Below are 16,810 nucleotides of genomic sequence, written 5' to 3' on the forward strand. Positions count from 1 at the left end.
TAATCTCACAAAACAAACTGAGGGTTGCTGGGGGGAGGGGGTTTGGGAGAAGGGGGTGGTATTATGGACATTGGGGAGGGTATGTGTTTTGGTGAGTGCTGTGAAGTGTGTAAACCTGGTGATTCACAGACCTGTACCCCTGGGGATAAAATATATGTTTATAAAAAAATAAAAATTATATTAAAAGCAGAATTCAGCTTATATGACTCTATGGTCCGAGCCTCTGCAGTGGCTTCTTGTTGCTTGTAGACTAAAGTCCAAACTCTTCACCATGAAGCTCTGGCTCCTCCCATGCCTCTGCCTTACTTGACTTTCTTTCGCCGTTCTCTACAGACGGTCCCTTCCGCTATGTAGTGCTATTTATTCTTCAAATACATGGGTCTCTCTCAGGGCATTTGAGCTAGCTGTCCCTTCTGCCTGAATGGGGAAGCTCATCTTTGCAAGGCCAGCTCCTTCTCCTAATTCAAATTTCAGCTCAAAATGTCTCTTCTTCGTAGAATCCCTTCCTGAACACACTCTTTAAAGTAATTGTTCACTAGCCCCTTGAACAGCACTTTTTCATGGCACTGATATCTGACATTATCTTATTTAGCAGCCTATTGTCTGTCTCCCCTACTAGGATCTCAGCTCCCCCATGGCAATGATACAGTCTTGTTTAATATTATGTGTTCCCAAAGCCTTGAGCAACACTGCTACCTGGTAGAGAGTCAACAAATATTTGTTCAATAAATAAATGCAGGACTTACAGGATTTTGCATCCTTCTCTGCATCCTTTTTAGCTTCCAAATTTAGGGAAAGAACCCAGCATAGACAATTTTTCTTTGTCCAGGCTTTATCTTTCTTCATGTCCTCCTTTTATTTCTTCACCAGCTCCCCCAGGGTCACAAAAGGCTAATGGTGCTATAAAAATATTAGGAAGAATACTTTCTTCCAAAGCCTGTGAATTGGAGTATTGTGTAAAGAAGTTACTCTAATCTAAATGTCTCTACACAGTGGAATGCAGCAGGTGACTCCAAAGGGTGACTGACGTGCCTCTGGAATAGCCACGCCCTCGGAGGTCTGCGGACGGGCCAGACCAGCTCTGAAACGGGTCTAGTGCAGTCATGGGGGTGGCTCTGGAACAGCTCTTCATTTTCGTAGGGCTGCTGGTGTGCCTGGTGTACCTGGTGAAGTGGGTGAGATTCTCCAGATATATTTTCCGGCACTTCTGGAAAGTTTTGCCGAAGTCCTTCTTGAAGTCAATGGGACAATGGGCAGGTAAAGACAGCTTTCCATCTCTTGTTTCTTGGTATGTCTCATTATGATACATATCTCAAAAGATAAACTGCATTTTTTTCCCCTTTTGAGAGCAAAGATGTAATTCCTTTTAGTGACTTTTATTTAGGTGCCTGGCAAGTATGAGTGAAACTGAAATTGTCTAAAAGACCAGCTGTGGGGCATGAGAAGAATTAACTGGAAGAATGCCACCCAATTCTTGCCTCTGTGTTTGTCCTCTTGTCCTTATTAGTTGGGTTCACTCCTTTTTGGAATTTCTGGTGACACAAACAATATGTACTGCAGAAATTTCTGCATTCTTTTCTCCAGATTTTTGAAGGCTCAGAGTACTGCCATTTTGTGGAAGGATGTATCAAAATTCAGAAATACAAAGAATTTTACTTCACTTTATTAAAAAAAAATTTCTTCAAGCCCTTTCATGAAGTGAGGGTATTACAAAATCAAGGTAACAAATGTCCCTATAGGAAGAAATGTTCGAGATGGTTATTAGATATGGAATCTGGGTCTGGCTTGTGTCCCAGGTAGATTAATCACTGCTTACCAACGGGATTTATCTTCTGGAACTACCACACAGAATGTCAGCCTGATGACTGGGTTTAAGGTGAAAAATACGAGGCTATGGTTTTAGCATCTCTTTGAATGACGTGCAAAGGTTACATGAAGAAATCCAAGAAATACAGTGACTTAAAAAAGAACCCCACAAAAAAAAAAAAAAAAAAAAGAATTTAAACAGCTTTAAAAATACCATGCCAGGCTAAATAGGAGAGATTATAAACAACCTTATAGGGCTTCCAGATAAAGTATAGGTTACAGAGTTAAATTTGAATTTTGGATAAAGAAGGAATGATTTTTTTAGTATATGACTTCCCAAATATTATACAGGACATACTTATACTAAAAAAGTATTTGTTGTTTTCTTGAAATTTAAATTTAGCTGGGCATGTTGTATCTTTAGTTTTAGTTGCTAAAGCCGGCAACTGTATAACCTGAGTGGCAGATATAAAAGAAAAAATTGCCATATGAAAGTTGTTTGGAATGAAAAATGGGTTTTTAACTGTCGTATGTTATATTTGAAGAGTGTGTGTGTGTGTGTCTGCAAACCCGCCTTCACTCTTGGGGCTGTATCTCCAGAAAACTTGCTAAATAGCTTGAACTTCAGCATTCTGGATCCAAATATCCTGCTTCACACAGATCCAAATGCTCACACACTTGGCTGAGGGTGGGTTTGTTCTTAAATCTCCTTGGCTCACATTAAAAAAATGTAATCTTGGGGCGCCTGAGTGGCTCAGTCGTTAGGCGGCTGCCTTCAGCTCAGGTCATGATCCCAGGGTTCTGGGATTGAGACCCTCATCAGGATCCCTGCTCAGCGGGAAGCCTGCTTCTCCCTCTCCCACTCCCCCTGCTTGTGTTTCCTCTCACTGTGTCAAATAAACCTGTCAAATAAACAAAAATCTTAAAAAAAAAAAGACCTCCCCAAATGTAATCTTAACCTATTCTTTGAGTCAATATTGAATAGAATTATCACCAGCAAGATTAAGATGTCTTTGAGCCTAGGTAGATCTCTGAGAGAGGATATATTTCTGGTGGAGAGCCAGAAGAAAATCCAGTTACTAAAGACAAAAGTGTTTAACTTCTCAGAACTCTGTAGTTGATTAAGAAATTATGTCATTGGTGTATCTTCCTAGAATTGCAGCTCCCAAAATCAGATAGCCAGGTTTCAAACCCTGTTGTCATCATTTTTAGCAATGTGACCTTGACTGAGTTACTAACTGTCTCTCCCTCTGCTTCTTCCTCTATAAACTGGGGAAAACAATGGTCCCTGCTTTAGGAACTTGTTTTGAGTATTAAATGAGATAATGCATCTAAAACACTTGAAACAGTACATGGCCAAGAGTAAGCACTCAATAAAAGCCATCCATTTACTGATGTTATTACCTTGTCTATAGTACAGACCCTATACTGGGTGAGTTTGAAGATTCCCATAAGGGAGGGGAAGGTGAGGCAGATGACCCTGAGCACAGCACTGGGAGGAACAAGGTAATATGCATGGATTCACCTAGGAGGAAAAACAAATAAGCAAGTGAGCAAATAAAACTATCAGCAGTTATGAAAATGAGAGTGTCTTGGGGCAGTTAAGTGGCTCAGTTGGCTAAGCATCTGACTTGATTTCAGCTCAGGTCATGATACTGGGGTCATGAGATCAAGGAGCAAGTCAGGCTCCATGCTCAGTGTGGAGGCTGCTTGTCCCTCTCCCTCTGTCCCCCACCCCCTGCTCACACTCTTTTTCTCTCTCAAATAAGTAAATAAGTAAATAAATAAATAAAATATTAAAAAAAGAGATAATGAGAATGTTCTCCTAATGTGTTTCTGGAAGCTTGCACAGCTTGGCTCTTTTTCTCCAATAAACTAAATGTATGTTCTATTCACAATTGGAAAGCGTGCGCTCTGATTGTTATGCAAAGGTAAATTGCAGATGTGTAAATGCTGAACTGTAGCATAATTTCAAATTGTGACATTTGCTCGAATGTGGTTTACCTTGGAGCTCAGTCATAAATTATGTGCGTTAACGTTGGCTATAAAAGAACTAAGTCAATCTGATTTTTACATGTTAATCAATAGAGACCCTGACTGCAGATTCTTCAGGTCCCTTTATTTCATTGTATCCCTTTTTTGCATTTCTGTGTTTTCCTCTTTGTTCAGTTCCTTATCTTCCGTAGACTTTGAGTGCTGCTGTCCTATGGGGGTGGGATGGAAAGAGCAAAACACTCGACTTTTAGAAAGCATCTTGAAATGTCCTTACTGTGACAGTTGGGAGTGTGGGTTGGGAGATAATAGGGTACACTGTTTGGGGTCTGAATGAAATGTCCCTGGCTGAGGTTCTTTGTTTTGTTTTGGAGGCTATCCTCTCCAGCCTTACCAATCCCTCCAAAAAAAAGTGTTTCTTTTGGAACACTGAATGAGGGGCGTCAGGGCTGGGAAGCTCCAGGGTTGAGTGGAGTAGGGGGCTGTATAGCAGGTCCCAGGCAGGAAGCCTGCAAAACACGTAGCTGGTGGGACAAAGAGCACTTTAAAGATTAATTGTGTCCTTTAAAAGCATTTCTGCTTTTTGCAGTGATCACTGGAGCAGGAGATGGGATTGGGAAAGCTTATTCATTTGAGGTAAGTTATGTTCTTGGAGAATTTCCCTTCCCCTTGTACTGAACAACCATGATCACATGACAGGCACCCCCAATGCTAGGTTTCTGGGTATAAAATCCATAGACATGAATTTATGAAGGCAACTATTTTTCTACAAAAAAGGAAATTTAAAAATTATAATCTCACTCTACGGATATCTTTCAAAAAAACACAATAAAATTTGAGGTGCCAATCATCCTATAGGAGCTGTTTTAGGAATTTCTGGAGACACTGTTATTTTCTAGTGTAATTATAACATAAAAGTTTATATGTTTAAGTACAATTAAAACTACAAACTCCTTACCTCATAGGTAGGGTATACACTGATTTTTAAAAGACTATTTGTGTAGGCAGGACATATTACCTACAACTGGCATCTCAAGAAGATTAATAATCAAGAAGATTAATAGACATTCTAAAATATTACATAAAGAGAGGATATGATAGGGCTGAGAGTCACTGCAATTCAGTTAGTGTCTCTGAGTATTTCCTTCCAGGCTTTGTGTTTATCTGCAGATAGATAGATGTATGGGTAGTTAGAGTTTTTAAAAATGCACTTATGGCATGTGTAGTTTTGTATGTTGCCATTGTTGTTATGATTATTATTCTTACAAAGTCCACATTTTCATTCATGAAATATTGTTTCCTGGAATTCCTATTATTTTATTTCATTATGCTGATTATACTGACCTCTAGAATCATACAACAGAAGAAAGAGAATCATCAAAATTATGAAAGGATAAAAAAAAATCAATAACGCTTAAATCTATAATGACAAGCACTTCAATTACAGAAGCTACATTCAATGACTGCATCCTCCTGTCCCCAAAGACCTGAGTCATGATAGCGCCAAACCATCTTGTGTGCAATGGACAGTGCAAGGTACATCAGAGGCACTCGTTCAGGTCTGTCCCCAAACTTCCAATATAATTTCTTTGGTGCGGACATTGTGCTTCAACTCTTTTTTTGAGTTGAAGGGTCCTTTGCTCTTTTTTTTTTTTTTTTTTAAAGATTTTATTTATTTATTTGACAGAGAGAGTGAGAAAGCACAAGCAGGCAGAATGGGAGGGAGAGGGAGAAGCAGGCTCTCCACTGAACAGGGAACCTGACTCGGGGCTCGATCCCAGGACCCTGGGATCATTGACCTGACCCAAAGGCAGACATTCAACGATCTGAGCCACCCAAGTGCCCCAAGAGTTCTTTGCTCTTATCCTAATTTGTATATAGCAACTTTCTCACAACTGGTAGTGCCCAACATTCAGGAGATAGGTGGTCGTATTTGTGGAGGTTGGGGAGAACTCTCAGCAACCACTTTCCACAGCCTTGTGTCTTCCTTATCCAAAAATCAAAAGGAAAGCTTTTCTGGCTATTTGCATTAGAACTATATCACCTTTTACATAACTATTTTCCACCTTAGACCGGTTTCTGGAGAAGGCCTAATCCCTCATTCAAAAGATCCATGGCCTTAAGCTTACCACGGTACTAAGATTCTCTGGATTGCCTTGCAATCCAGATTCTTTCTTCATGATTTTCCAGATTCTTTCTTCAAATTCATGCTGACCTGACCTACTAAGGGTCCCCTGATGACTTAAGACTCAGACACTTTTCTTTTTACTTAGAGGAGACATTGTGAAAACTTAGCTATTCGTTTCTTTACTGCCTCCAAAAATGATGGCCTGTAGATCAGGCACTCTGGGTTCCTTCCCTTGCTCTGGTACCCACTGTCTGGAGATTTTGGACAAGTTGCCCATCCTCTCTGGGCTTTTGTGTCTTTACCAGTGCAAAAGATACCTCCCAACTTCTAAATTGTTTCTGTTCTAATTCTTGCTTTGCTCTTTCTCATAGAATCTTTTTCTTCATTTTCTCTTGTTCTTTTCTAGGTCTGTGTTAAACAGGTTTCTGGGTCCCTTACTTCCCCTTCATTCAGGCTCTTCACCTTCTAGAGAGCCTGTTCTGGTCTGCTTGCTAACTGCTTCTCCAAGGAAAACAGTTCAGAGTGAGATGCTGCAGACCAACTGACTTAGAGGTTAAGAGCCCAAGGTTGGGAATCAATCAGACATCTGTGTATTCAAACCCTACCGCAGAGTTCTCACATTGATAAACCTGGTAACCCCCCTGGGGCTTTTGTAAGACTTTAATGGGATGAGGCAGGCAAAATGCTTTGCCTGGAGTAAGCTCTCCAGGGTTAGCCACTATTATTACTGGATGTTTAAACTGTTCTTTTTCTGAGAGAGACGCTGTGTTGTACTCTTTCCTTTATTCTTTCTTTCCCCCTGATGCTCCAAGATCATTTCTTTTGTCATATCCTTTCTGTTTAGAGAACTACATTTAGCTAGTGGTGGCTTCACCACCACTAGCACCTTGGTACTGCTAGGTGGAAGCAGAAGTTCAGGTCTGCTGAGATGGTATTCTTTTAGGTCTCTTTGATTTTCTTCATCAGAGAATGTCTTGATTTCCCTTTCGTTCCTGAAGGATAATTTTGCTGGGTATAGGATTTAGCGCTGGTAGTCCTTTGCTTTTTGCCCTTGAGGAATGTATGGTTTTCTTCTTGCCTCTCTGGTTTCTGATCAGTCTGGTGTAATTTGAATTGCTTTTTCCCTGATAAGGTATTTCTCTCTCTCACTGCTTTCAGGACTTTTCCACTTTTTAGTTTTCAGAAGTTTAGTTATGATGTTTCTTGGAGTGGATTTCTTTAGGTTTATCTTATTTGAGTTTTGCTCAGCCTCTTGAATTAATTTACTATTCTTTGAATACTTTATCTTCCCAGGCTGCTTCTCTTTTTCTGGGACTCCAGTCACATGGATGTTAGCTCTTTCTTACAGTCTCATGGGTTTCTGAGGTTTCATTTTCTTCATTGTATTTTTTTCTATTGTTTAGAGTGGGCAATTTCTATTGTTTTATCTTTTTTTTTTTTTTTTAAGATTTTATTTATTTATTTGACAGAGAGAAATCACAAGTAGATGGAGAGGCAGGCAGAGAGAGAGAGAGGGAAGCAGGCCCCTGCTGAGCAGAGAGCCCGATGTGGGACTCGATCCCAGAACCCTGAGATCATGACCTGAGCCGAAGGCAGCGGCTTAACCCACTGAGCCACCCAGGCGCCCTCTATTGTTTTATCTTTAAATTCACTGATTCTTTCATTGATGCCCTCCCTTCTGCTACTGAGCCCATCCATTGAGTTTTTAATTTTTTCTTTTTCAGTCCTAAAGTTTCCATTTGGTTCTCCTTTATAACTTCTATTTACTGAAATTTTCTTATTGCATTTGTTTTAAAAATGTTTGTAATTGCTTGTCAAATCATTCTTAGGATGGCTGCTGTAAAATCCTAGTCCAAGGAATGCCTGAGTGGCTCAGTCAGATAAGCATCTGCCTTTGGCTCGGATCCTGGGATTGAGTCCTGCATCAGGCTCCCTGCTCTGCGGGGAGTCTGCTTGTCCCTCTGCCTGCCCCTCCCTTTGCTAACTCTCTCTCTGAAAAACAAAATCTTAAAAAAAAAAAAAATCTTCATCCAAGAGCCCTAACATTGGTGTCATCTTTCTTCATCCAAGAACCCTAACATTGGTGGGCACCTATTGATTGTTTTTAACTCACTCAAATTCAGATCTTCCTGGTTCTTGGTATGATGAGGAACTTTTGAATTGTGGTCATTTTTTGTTTTCTCTTATGAGAGTCTGGATCTTATTTAAATCTGTTTTGGGTCTGTACCCTGCTTCAGCAGAAGGAGGATGGTGCCAGCTGGTTCCTACCAGCTAAGGTAGAAGCCCAGGCTTTCTATTTGGCCTCCACTGGTGGGTATTGCCTCCTTGGTACTGCTGCGTGGGGCTGGGAGTGTCAGCTCCCTACTGGGCCCCTCAGGGTGGAGAGGCAAGAGTGCTTCCTTACTGCTCCCTAGGAGGCTGCCCGTGGTACTTGGAGGAGGTGGCTTCACCACCACTAGCATGGTAGTGAAAGTCCTGACCCTCCTCGAGGCTTCCTCTTTTTCCATCCCAGGAGAAGGGGGAGGAGAGGGAAGGGAAAGGTCACCTTGGTGGAAGCTAGGTGGAAGCAGAAGTTCAGGTCTGCTGAGATGGGAGGAGGAGCCTGGGATGATTGTTCTACCTCCATATTCAGACTTCCCTGATGCCAGCCTGGCTAGGGTCTCACAGGATGGAAGTCTCAGCTCCTGACTCAGCCTTTATGGATGAGGGTGGGTTGGGACCATAGGTTTTGTTTTTGTTTTTGTTTTTTTAGCTGTTTACCTGCAGTAAAGCACTTCTTTTTTATACTTTTCTGCCTTGCTAGGCTGTCTCTTTTCTGGTTCTTTGGTTAGAGAGAGCAGACTTTTGTTGGGGCTTTGTGGTGTTTCTGTGTTTCTGAATTGCCAGCTTTTCCACCAATAAGTCTGGGGTATATGAGGGAAAAGGAAAACCCAGGAACTCACCACTGTGCTGTTTCTTGGGTCTTGGCCCCTACCTCATCTTCTCCCTATCTTTTAGAGTCATTTAGTTGCATATCATGGTAGGAATGGGGAAAAGTACTTCTTCGTCTTTCTGGGAGCCTATTCTATATTTCATTTTAGCTTAATCTGTATTCATATTTGGTGTGGCAAGAGTGGCTTTGCCTCCTGCTAAGGGAATTTCAAGTAGTACTGGAAGAAGGTGGAAAACAATTATGGTGAAGGGTGGGCTGGGGGAGGAAGCATGAGAGGGGTCCACTATTCCCTCCCTGTGAGGCCACTGCTTCACCCCGTCTTCACACCAGTTTTGTTCCTTCAGCACCTGAATTTCTTTTATTCACTGCCATACAGAGGAGGCCTTGTTTTCCCTTGTGTTCCCACCACCTGTTACAGATTAGCAGTCACAAGCCCCTTCCCTGAGGCAGGCCATAACATAAAGAAGGAAACGGCACATTCATCTCTAAAGCAGCCCTTCTGTAGGATGGTGCCACAGTGCATTCTGGGAAAGGGAGTGCTTCTGTAGCTTAACTCCCTAACGGAAAAGAGGCAAAACCTGTGTATGGAGCCTGTCAGCCAGGACATTCTAGAAATAAAATTGAGTCCTGCTCAAGTGGACAAAGGGAACAATGCTAGCCCAGACAAGTGTTTTCTGCACCACCCCCTCCTGGCCCAGACCACTTCACATAGAACCTTTAAATGTCTGTGGCTCTTGAGAGGAATGGCAAAACTCAGGAGAGGCTGGAAGCCCACCAGGAAGCAAGCATCCTTTGTGCTGAAAATGTAAATTGCTTTCCATTTAATGGACAATCTTCTCTTCAGGAGGCTGATGAAGTGAATTGTGAGACAAAGGTGCTTCATTCTTTGACCACCATTTTGATGGATTCCAAGGCTCAAAATGAGTGTTTGGAGGTTCCTGTGGGGAGTGTTTTTCATAGAGAGAGAGAGGGGAAAACTCTGGTATATTACAGGCAGGGTCAGTCTTGAAATGGGACAGTCCTGATTTTTTATTTTTTAATCTTTTAATCTTCCATTTATTTTTAAAAAATTAAATAGACTTAATTTTTTTTAGAACAGTTTGAGGTTTACCACAAAATTGAGTGGAGGGCACAGAGAGTTCCCATATCCCTTCTATCCCCAAACATGTGTAGCCCCACACTATTGACATCCCCCTCTCGAGTAATATTTGTTATAATTGATGAACCTACACTAACACTTCATCACCACCCACAGCCCATAATTTACTTCACGGTTCACTCCTATTTGCTTGATTTTTTGCAGTGTTCTTTTTTTTTTTTTTTTTTTTTTTTTTTAGAGGAAGGCATGAGACATGCATCAGATGAAGATGTTTTTGTTTTAGAGAACTGTCCTCCACTTTCCCCTCCTTTTCTTGGTCTGGCCTGAATGGAGCTTTATCTAGAGTCACTCAAAATCGACATCATAGTCCTTGAGAGATTTTCTGCGGTTTTTAGGACCTTTTAAATAATAGTTGTGTTCCAGTCAAACCATCAGTGAACACACTTTTTTGTGTGTCATGTTTAAATGTCCTAGGTTGTTGACTATTGAAAGGGAACAACAGATGCAGAGGATCACCCTTAATTACTTGTATGTCTGGATATTGGTCGACTATTTTTTATAAAGTAAAATCTCACTGTAGAGATTCTAGGCCAGGGGTTGGGCTTGTGAGAATCCTTTATGGGTGAAGGTCATCAATTAAAATGAATGTAGATTTATTTTTAAAATACTTTAGCAGAGATGATATACTAGCATGTAGGTCAGTTGTTCTATATTATACAGCTTCTTGAGATTTAACTCACATACCATAAAATCCACCTGTTTTAAGTGTACAATTCAAGGATTTTTAGTAAATCCACCAAGTGTTCATCCTCATCACCATCCAGCTGTAGAGCATTTCCAACCCCCTAGTAAGATTCTAATAAGATTGCTCTTCCCTGGTTACACTTAATTCCCTATTCCTATTTCAGTTCTGGACTGCTATTGATCTTTCTGAACATTTTGTCCAAATGCTACCCCACAATATGAAGTCCTTTTTGACTGACTTCTTTCACTTAGCATAACGTTTTGGAGTTCCACCAGTGTTGTAATGTTGTAGTGTCGGCAGTGTTTCCCTTTTTATTGCAGAACAATATTCCATTGTATGGATATACCCAATTTATTCACTTGCCAGTTGGATAAAAACATAGGTGTTCCCATTTTTGGCTATATTGATCTTTCTCAACTTACAATGGGTTATATCCCTATAACCCCATTATATCCCTATAACCCCATTGTAAGTTGAAAATATCATAAGAAGTAGATGCATTTAACATCCCCAACCTACCGAACATCACAGCTTAGCCTAGCCTATTTTAAATGTGTTCAGAACACTTACATTAGCCCGTAGTTGAGCAAAATCACCTGAAGCAAAGTGTATTTTATAATAAAAATTGACTACATCACGTAATTTATGGAATGCTGTACTGAAAGTGAAACGCAGAATGGCTGTGTGGGTACAGAATGGTTGTCAGTGGTACGGGTCCTTCTTCACCTGCTCCTGATCGCTGGCTGATGGGAGTTGTGGCTACTGCCTAGTAAATGAGAGAGGATCCTGCCACCTTTCACTAGCTCTGGAAAAGATCAAAATTCAAAGTTCAGAGTATGCAAAAACAAAACAAAACAAAATAAAACACAAAAAACCCAAAGTTCAGAGTATGGTTTCTCCCGAATGTGTATCACTTTTGCACCATTGTGAAGTCGATAAATCCTAAATCAAACCATTGTAAGTCAGGGACCATCTGTCTAATAACGCCACTGTGAGCATCATATGTCAGTTTCAGTGTGAATATACATTTCCCTTTCTCTTGGACAAATTGCCCAGGAGTGGAATTGCTGGGTTGTATGGCAACTTTAAGTTAGGTGAGTCCTAGTCCACATTTCTGCAGTGGTTGGTTGTCCGTGAAAGCTAACACCCAGAGGTGGTGTGTGTTGGGTTTCTTCTTGCCACTCCAGACCCACTATCTGCCCTTCATCATCCTGCTCTGTGCCCAGGAGGTTGAGCTGCCCGGACAGGCTCAGCTCAACTCTAGTCTTTGGTGGGTTGGACCACTGGGCACCACTGGCAACAGATAAGAGGCGCGTAGGAGAGTGGGGTTCTTTTCTGGCTGTCTCCCTGTGGGTCTAAGGGATTGGCTGTGTCCCTCTGTTGCAGGTATAAATAACTCTGTTAGGTGGCCCTTTCCACACAGCTGCCTTTTCCAGCTCTGGCCACTGTTCATTCCCCAGCCCTTTGGGGCATGCAGGTGACAGAGGCTCTGCTCTTTTTAGCCCCAGAGTCCTGTCCTTTCCTTATACCTTACCCATACATTGCAAAACATCCTTTTATTCAACTCTCCCCAAGTTACACAATTTGGCTGTGCTGTTTCTAGCCAGAAATTCTAGATTCTAGCCAAATCCAATGTTCAGTTAATTTTTAAAGATGCTAAATCAGAGTTCATCAACATCTATGCCTCAGTTAACTGGACTTTCGTTAGATGGTCTTCCCTTAGTCTAACAGATGTTATAAATAATTTCTGAAGAAATGCAGTTCAAGATATGTGGATTGGCTTGAAATCTTGTACAGTGGCTTCTACCCTTGTAGGAACAAAACTGTCAGATTTGTGATTGCCTCAGAGTAGCCCTTGGCCTTGAGCTGATTTAGTCTCCTGTCCCACTGCTTCGTGGAGGATTCCTGACCCCACCAGAGGGCTGACCATGTCTTGCCTTTATCATATCTTCCTGGGAGGACGTCCTCACAGAGGGCCTAAGGGAAAGAGAGCTGGGACTCCACAAACCTGTAAGAACAGGTTCATGACTATTTTGGTGCCAGCTTACTAATAAATCTTTCTATGTGGCAGACTTGCTTGCATTTTGAAACACACCATCTGCTGATGGGATTGTGGAGGATGAGAGCTGTAGCATTAATTAGACCTCTAATTATTGTAGGCTACAAGAAAATCCCCATAATTACAAACACCCAAGTTGGCTTAGGTCAAAGACATCAAAATTTACTGCCTTTTGGGGTTCTAGGCATTCAGGGCTCCCAGTGGGTTCTTCCTGGTCACAAGCAGGGTTCCCTAAGGGAGCAGGTGCAGCTGCTGTGGCTGGTACAAAAAGCAGCCAAACTAACCCCAAACTGGGGCAGCCTCTTTGGCTTCCCAATTGGCTTCAGGCCCAGATGAGCACCACACAGCACCCACCCACTCCACACACATCTCCCTCTCCCTCCTTAACCCCGAGCAACCACTAATTTGGTCCCCATTTCTATAATTTTGTTATTTCAAGAAAGTTCTATAAATGGAATCATACACATTGGAGCCTTTTGGATTGATTTTTTTTTTTTTTTCCTCCACTCAGCCCAGTTCTCTAGAGATCTGTCTGGGTGGGTTCTCGTATCGAGAGTCTGTTCAATTTTATGGCTGAGTAGTATTCCATGGCATGAATGACCACTGGTTAGTGGATGTCTAGCCAGTCATCCACTAAAAGGTATCTAGGTTAGGTAGTTTCCAGTTTGGGGCAATACAAGCAAAACTGTTAATAACATTTGTATATAAGTTTGTGTGTGAAGAGAAGTTTCTATTTTTCTGGGATAAATGTTCCAGAGAGCAATTTCTGGGGGTGTGATATTTGCATAATTAGTTGGTTGGTTTGTTTTTTTAAGAAAACTATCCTATTTCCCAGAGTGACTTTGCCCTTCCTACCAGCAGTAGATAAGTCATTCATTTTCTTCACATGGTCTCTGGTATTTGGTGTTGTCACTCTTTTTTACTGTAGCTGTTCTGATAGGTGGGTATTGAGGTCTCATTGTGGTTTTAATTTGCCTTTCTCTGATAGCTAATGATGTTTATGTACTTTTTTTTTTTTTTAATTTAAAGAGATGTAGAGAAGAAAACAGCAAAATTTGCATCATCTACTTTCTGTTTCTCTGATGTATGTATTCTTTACTGTTAATGCCCAGAGAATACTTGAAACAAAATGCATGACTAAAGATTGTGTGGTTTCATTCCTCCACCTCTGGGCGGTTCCAGTGGTCTCCCCAATGTCTGGGATTGCGCAGCTGCGCGTGCTGCTCAGCTCCCAGCTCTGAGCTTTGGTGTGACCAGGGCACCGTGCTTCTCCCATCAGTGTTCTTGGCAGCGACAGGTAATGGCATGGAGTTGGCCCTTGGATTAAAATCACTTCGCCAGTTCTGCCTCAGACCAACCAAAATAAAATAACCGCTTTGTCCTATTTTTGAGTATCATTGCATGTTTACCTGGCAACTTATGGGGTGCTTCATCTTTTCAGTGAGGAAATTCTTCCTTTAGAGCCCTAAGTGAGAATCATCCCAGTAGACCAACGAACCGCCCCAGGAAATTCTTCCTAATGTCTCAATTCCTCTCCTCTGAAGTACTCCTGTTGCACTCTCACCTTATTCTCCTTGACATTGTCTTCAGTGAAAATAGCAACTTTGAATTAGTTTTATGTTCCCCTGGTCCTTGCTACCCTGCGGCTTGACCTCAGCCCTATAATTTCTGATCCAGCTTTGACTATGCCACGTTACTGTAGTGTGTGTGTGCACAAGACAGAGAGAGAGACAGAGGTGTATGTAATCCACAGACGTGATTACAAAAAGTCATAAAATGAGTAATGTGTCCCTTATCACTCACATTAAGAATGAGAACATCCCCAGTGTCCTTGAAGCCCGCTATCTGGTCACACATGTTTTGTTATGTGTTCCCCCTCTGTTATCCCCAAGACAGACACATGATCATGAACATCGTGTTAACAATTTTCTGACTTAAAAAAAAAAGTCGTATTACACATGTACATATCCCTAAACAACATTTTGGTTGCAGTGTTTGTTTTGAACCTAATGTCAATAGATTCATTTGTCTTCTGGAATCTGTTTCTTATGCTTTTGAAACTCATCCATGCTGATGTGTGCAGAGCACAGTTCATTCATTTTCAGTATTGCGTAATATTCTGTGACATACATATATCCTGGTTTAGTCATACTTCGTTTTTTGGACGGACATTTTGGTAGTTTCTGTTTTTGCTGGTATGAACATTTTGTCCATGCCTGCTGAAGGTCTTGTGCAAGAGTTGAGAACATGCCCTGGGGCAGAATTGCTGGTGCATAGGTTATACATTGTCAACATTACTAGATAATGCCAACTAGCTTCCAAAGTTTTGGTGTCAAAGTTTTATTGACCTCATAAACCGAATGGGGGAATTTTACCTTTTTTTTAATATTTGAAAAAGATTGTGCAATTTAGGCATTATCCTTTTTTTGGGGGCTATTTGATAGAACTTTTCTGTAAAACCATCTGTCACTAGAGTTTTCTTTGTGGTACAATTTAAAGTACTCATTTATACCATTATCAGTATCACCTGACTATTATTATTGTTATTATTTTTAGTGGTTGTAGAACTATTTGAATTTTTAATTTTTTTCTTGAATTAGTTTTGGAAATTTATATTTTCCTTGAAATATATTCATTTCACCTAAGTTTTAAAATGTATTGGCATAATTTTTTTGTAGCCTTCTCTTCCTATGTTTGAAAAAATGAAAGCAGCAAAGGAATTGAGTCCAAAGTTGTCATCTGGTTCACAAAATAACAGGATGTTTAGAAAGTGATCAGAAATATCGAGAGGTTAGGTGGTGAGGTACACAGCCAGGTCACCCCATAAAGCAAGTTACACCAGGGCATTTGCTTTCTCCCCACTTTCTCTTCACTTTCTGGAATTCCAATTACTCAGCTGTCATTTATATTTTTTTTCTGGAACTCCTATTATTCAGATCCTGAAATCATCCTCTACTTGTCCTTTTATTTCTCACAATTTCCATTTTGTCTCTGCTTTCCTTTCTGCAAAAGAATTTCATTAACTTTATCCTCTGTTTTATGGAACTTTTCACTTTTTGCTATTTGCTTTTGAAATTTCAAATTTCTAAGAAATTAAGAATGAAAATTGTTTTTAAGAGATTAAAAATTTTTTCCATTTCTGAGCGCTTGTTTGCACCTTTGTAGAGCTACCTGTCCTTTGTATAGAGTAACAGCTTTTCTTACCCGTCTGGGATATATAAATATATACATATATATGTATGTGTATGTATGTGTGTGTGTGTATATATATATATATATTTTTTTTTTTTCTGCTTTCAAAAAACTGTTTTCTCCTTCCAAGTTGCTTTTTTTTTTTTTTCCTGTTTGGCTCTCTATCTTTTATGTTAGCAGCTTTCCACAGATACTCCGTGGTCTGTCTGGGTTGGAGAGCTGGCTCAAGGGGGTGAGAACTCCACCTGGACTCTCTGAGCATGGGGTGGATCTGGGTGCTGAGTGTGTGGGGCTCGTGCTGTGTTCTGGGGAGCCCCAAGCCAGTGTCTTGATGTGGCTGAGATTCCCCAGAGAAGAGCTAACCTCCTGCCTGAAAAAGCCTGGCTCTCATCTTTCTGGATTCAGAACTGGCAGGGGCATAATTTGTGTGTCCCCTTGCTCTCAGAGAGGAATCCCCGTCTTTAACCTGTGGAATGGAAATGGACACCTGAGGTTCTAACGGCTTCCCCAACAGCTCTTACCCAATTCCCCCATATAACTCCCCCTTTACCCCAGGTTTGGTGCTGGCAGTGCCCGGGATTTTGGAGGATTTTAATAGTATACATTTTCCCAGTTCTCAGCTTACCCCTTTGCTGGTATAAGACTTGGGATCCTGCCCATACTCTCTAGGAACCAAAAATTTGGGAGTGCTCTTGTCTCTTATTACTCCCTGTGCATTTACGTTTTTCTTGAAAAAAGTTGTTTCCCATTTAATGGGATTTCAGGAGGTAGCAAAATTAACTATTGTGTTGTATTTCCTCTCTTAACCCCTTTTCTGTATTTTAAATCTCAGCTGGATCTCTAATTATGCTCACATT

The 16,810-nt window shown here is 41.0% G+C and overlaps 1 protein-coding gene across 2 annotated transcripts in view; it reads left to right on the forward strand.

The window, feature by feature from the left end:
* Positions 1-1,045: 1,045 nt before the first annotated feature.
* HSD17B3 (hydroxysteroid 17-beta dehydrogenase 3) overlaps positions 1,046-16,810 on the forward strand; it is a 39,997-nt gene continuing 24,232 nt past the window's right edge. Inside the window, exons 1-2 of one of the 2 annotated variants that reach the window (XM_059412305.1) lie at positions 1,046-1,257; positions 4,388-4,434. In XM_059412305.1, the coding sequence (XP_059268288.1) occupies positions 1,104-1,257; positions 4,388-4,434 (201 nt within the window). In that variant the 5' untranslated portion in view covers positions 1,046-1,103. The remainder of the gene's footprint in view (positions 1,258-4,387; positions 4,435-16,810) is intronic. The other variant, XM_059412306.1, reaches the window with a different exon arrangement.

Source organism: Mustela nigripes, chromosome 9 (assembly GCF_022355385.1).
Source record: "Mustela nigripes isolate SB6536 chromosome 9, MUSNIG.SB6536, whole genome shotgun sequence".
NCBI lineage: Eukaryota > Metazoa > Chordata > Mammalia > Carnivora > Mustelidae > Mustela > Mustela nigripes.